At 30.5% G+C, this 4,443-nt stretch overlaps 1 protein-coding gene across 1 annotated transcript in view; it reads left to right on the top strand.

The window, feature by feature from the left end:
- The window catches only part of LOC108734546 (4-aminobutyrate aminotransferase, mitochondrial), a 17,294-nt gene that overhangs the window by 4,980 nt on the left and 7,871 nt on the right, over positions 1 to 4,443 (top strand). Inside the window, exons 2-5 of the mRNA XM_025980631.1 lie at positions 60 to 197; positions 1,077 to 1,244; positions 1,309 to 1,389; positions 1,468 to 2,135. Of these exons, the coding sequence (XP_025836416.1) occupies positions 60 to 197; positions 1,077 to 1,244; positions 1,309 to 1,389; positions 1,468 to 2,135 (1,055 nt within the window). The remainder of the gene's footprint in view (positions 1 to 59; positions 198 to 1,076; positions 1,245 to 1,308; positions 1,390 to 1,467; positions 2,136 to 4,443) is intronic.

Raw genomic sequence — 4,443 nt, forward strand, 5'->3', positions numbered from 1 at the left:
TATCGTAATTTAATTCGCTTGAAATTTTTGAATGTAAAAATAAAAAGCACTTTTCTTAGGTATTAATTTGTTTAGATTTGGCTAGATATGCACAAACCTCGTCTTCAAATCTTCCAGAGCCTTCGGGACCTACTGTTCATACAGAAATACCTGGACCAAGGTCTAAACAGCTTTTTAAAGACCTCAACGATATTCAGGTATAATCTTTATTTTAAGTAATGAATATAAATACTATATCTATATTTTTTTTAATATAAATATTCAATTACTTATTTTCTCAACTATGATATGTCCTTTTTAAACTTTATTAAGTGAGTAGAAGTACATGGTACAGGCTGTTTACCATCAATTTCAATATGTAGATTTATTAAACTAATGTAAGTCAATTGCCCTTCATTTGCTTGTTTATTCTCTTCTAAAAGAGATCAATTTAGCAGCTGCTATACATGTATGAATATTTTCATCAATTTTAAGTTAAAATTTATTACTTTTTTCGATTAGTTATATGTGTAAATGAATAATAACAATTTAACGAATAAATTAGCTGACATTTGGAGCATGTAAATGTTACTTATTATTTTTTGTAGATGATTTCCAGTAAATAACATATCAACAATACGATAACATTTGAGCAATTTTTTCATAATTTCATATAAAAAAATATTAGTTTCGTGATGAGATCAAAATAATATTTCATTTTTATTTGTAATAAGTAATATACTCTCAATTATTCACCACGGAGGCTAAAAAGAAGGTTATTTTGCTCTCCAATCAAAAATCAATAAAGCATGAAATTGATTTCAAAATGTTCTGGTATCTTCAATATTAGAAACAACTTTCAAAAACGCTAATTACGATTTAAGAATATTAATTTCGTATACTTAAGCCAATAAATGTAAATATGCTTACATATGCATAATAATTAAATTATGACATTACTTCAAATTAGTTATTTTTACAATTATCTTACTTATTTTAAATCCTTAATAGCGCTTGCTCGTAAAATTTAGAATATACAAGTGATTGTTTGCTTCTTCATTAACAAAAAGAAAACTCACATTCTTCACAATTTTCAGCAAGCTGGAGCAGTTCAAATTTTTGCAAACTATGACAAAAGTGTCGGAAATTACCTAGTAGATGTAGATGGAAACGTGTTATTGGACGTGTACACACAAATATCTTCAATTCCATTAGGTTACAACCATCCGGACCTACTAGGAGCTTTTTCCAAAGAGCACACTCTCGTAAAATTACATTAAGGGTTTATTTTTAAATAAGTCATCCACATAATAGTATTGAATGTTGTAGAAATCGCTAATAAATAGGCCCGCGTTGGGTGTTTTTCCAGGTGAAGATTGGCCAAAAAAATTAAGAGATGTACTCCTCAAGGTAGGCACCTAAATATATGCATACTAATATATTTTATGTATATACCTATAATTAGATTCTCACAGCGACTTTCGTTAGGTAGCACCCCATGGTTTGCCGGACATAATGACCATGATGTGTGGTTCTTGTTCAAACGAAAACGCCATTAAGAATTTATTTATAGCATACCAAAGAAAAAAACGAGGAGATACTAGGGATTTTTCAGCAGAGGAGAAACAATCATGTATGATTAATTTGCCACCAGGTTCGCCAAAACTTTCCATTCTTTCGTTCCATGGAGCTTTCCACGGCAGGACTTTGGGCGTTCTCAGCACGACACATTCAAAAGCCATCCACAAACTTGACATACCTGCGTTTGATTGGCCTATTGCGCATTTTCCAAGTTACAAATATCCTCTCTCTGAATATATAAGGGAAAACGAGAAAGAAGATGAGAAATGTTTAGCAGAAGTGGAAGAATTAATAGAGAAATATGAGAAAAAAGGAATTCCTGTGGCAGGAATTATAGTAGAGCCAATTCAAGCAGAAGGTGGTGACAATGAAGGATCGCCTTCTTTCTTTCAAAAATTACAACAAATCGCCAAGAAGAACGGCGTTGGATTATTAATCGATGAAGTTCAAACAGGAGGTGGTGCGACAGGAAAAATGTGGTGCCATGAACACTTCGATCTGAAGTCTCCTCCAGACATTGTAACATTCAGTAAAAAAATGCAACTTGGTGGATTTTATCACACCGCAGATATGAAGTAAGTGTTCTTTCATTTTCCAGAAAACTTTGATGGAAAATGAAGGGAAAGGTAAAATTGTTGTTATCCTTCTGGACAAGTTTTTTTTAGATATGTGCTCAAATAAGTGGAATAAAAACTTATTTATAAAATAAACTAAAAGGAAAGCACATGGTTCATTCCAGAAAAACTTATTTCTTTACGAATATTATTTTGATCTAAACTGGTAGTTGGATTTGTTTCGCATGCATATGAAAACAAAACAAACAATGAATAAGTTTAAATAATAAATAAATGTTATTATCAGCACTTCTCGACTACTGCAATATTGAACAACGTTTTTCATTGTATATGATGATCTACATGAGCTTCTATATTCTGAGACCTACTAAATAATATCAGGAAAGCGATAAACAAATAAAAATGAAAGTCGTTATGTAATGAGCCATTGTATTCCTGCTTTGTTTACCAACAATATCAGCAAAACGAGAAAAACAAATTAAAACATGTATATAGATTATTCAGGTTTAATGACTTTTCCGAAAAATTTTAAGATGCTCAATCGAAATAACAATAAGTAGACTAAATTTATAATATATTATATAATTTCAAGTAAAATGTCTTATTTTTGAAATACAAATATTAAATTAGCAATAAATGGAAAGAGGACAGTAAAATAAATCAAATGAAACTAGTGTAGGTCTAAACAGCTTTTTAAAGACCTCAACGATATTCAGGTATAATCTTTATTTTAAGTAATGAATATAAATACTATATCTATATTTTTTTTAATATAAATATTCAATTACTTATTTTCTCAACTATGATATGTCCTTTTTAAACTTTATTAAGTGAGTAGAAGTACATGGTACAGGCTGTTTACCATCAATTTCAATATGTAGATTTATTAAACTAATGTAAGTCAATTGCCCTTCATTTGCTTGTTTATTCTCTTCNGTGCTGTCAAACCTACACTAGCAAGGAGATCGGGCTGAAACTATAGCTACAAGCTATCCAAGGATGGTACTATAGAATGTCACCTCAAGGTAGGCCTAGTGGCGTCATCTCTTGGTTAGGCCGGAAACTTATCAATCCACCCTCGTATAATAAAGTACGGGTGGCAACCCTACCCGGAGGATCCATCATTTTCTTTAGGATTCGACCGGGTACCAGAGATAAAACAAAAAACAAATACCAGCAATAATAATTTAATGTATAACAAAAAAACTACCTAGTGAAAATAGGTAATTAAAACTGAATTGGAATTGATCGTTTGTAATTTGTATTTCTTATTGATTATTATACTAAATTATTTGTTATTTAGATGTAATTCTAGCGTTTATTTTTTCTCATGACCAGTAATACATCACTATAGCTGAACTGTTACAAATTCTGTCGCTTGTTGGTATTTCTGGTTACAGTATCAACTCAACATCTCGTTGAAAATCTGTGAACCAAGAACTCAAATTTCTATTTATCTGAAACACTTTGACATTTTTTAATGGTTGTTAATATGAAAATTAACCTGAGGTAGTTTACAGTGTGTAACAAACCCGAAAATTCATATTAATAATTATTAAAATTTCATTGGTTTGGTGTTTAAACGACCTTTTGAACGGGATTTAGTAAGGTTTGGGACGTTGGTAAGGGTAGAATTTAATGAAAAGCCCGCTAAAAAAAAAACACGGAGCAAATGAAAAAGGAAAATTTGCGTAAATATTAAAGCCATATCTACAATTTATTCCACTAGCCCGTTGCTTCGTAGCAAAAATAATAAGGACCCGAATTTGTAAAAATAAATTTATAAATTATACTTTTAATTTTAATGTCATATCTCTAGAATGAGAAGGGATACAATAACTCTTCTCGATGAGAATTGTATGATCTCAAATAAAAAAAATTAAAAAAATCCCAGCAGAAATAAATTTATTAAGTATCTTAGTTGATATTAGAAATTTAATTGTAATAATTAAGAAAGTTGAAATAATTTTTAATGAAATATGTCAAAATTGAGATTATTACAAGTTACCTAATAAATTCTACTGCTTCTACAACAAATTCAGTCATTTACAATCGAAAATTGTAATTTTTGCGTTGTCATAAAAATTTAGTTTTCTCCGTGAAGACATGAACTATTAGAAAATACTACAAATGGCGTGGTGAGCGCCATCTGTAGTACGATGCTACATTTGAGGATTACATATGCTCCAACAAGGTCCATTTAAAAATATGGATATCTACTTGCTGAAACGAATCCCGGCGTAGCTCACCTCAACGTGATAGGCACGTTACCATAATCGAACAAAATAATTCGAAGTGGTCTGTATTC

Source organism: Agrilus planipennis, unplaced genomic scaffold (assembly GCF_000699045.2).
Source record: "Agrilus planipennis isolate EAB-ADULT unplaced genomic scaffold, Apla_2.0 scaffold62, whole genome shotgun sequence".
NCBI classification, from domain to species: Eukaryota; Metazoa; Arthropoda; class Insecta; order Coleoptera; family Buprestidae; genus Agrilus; species Agrilus planipennis.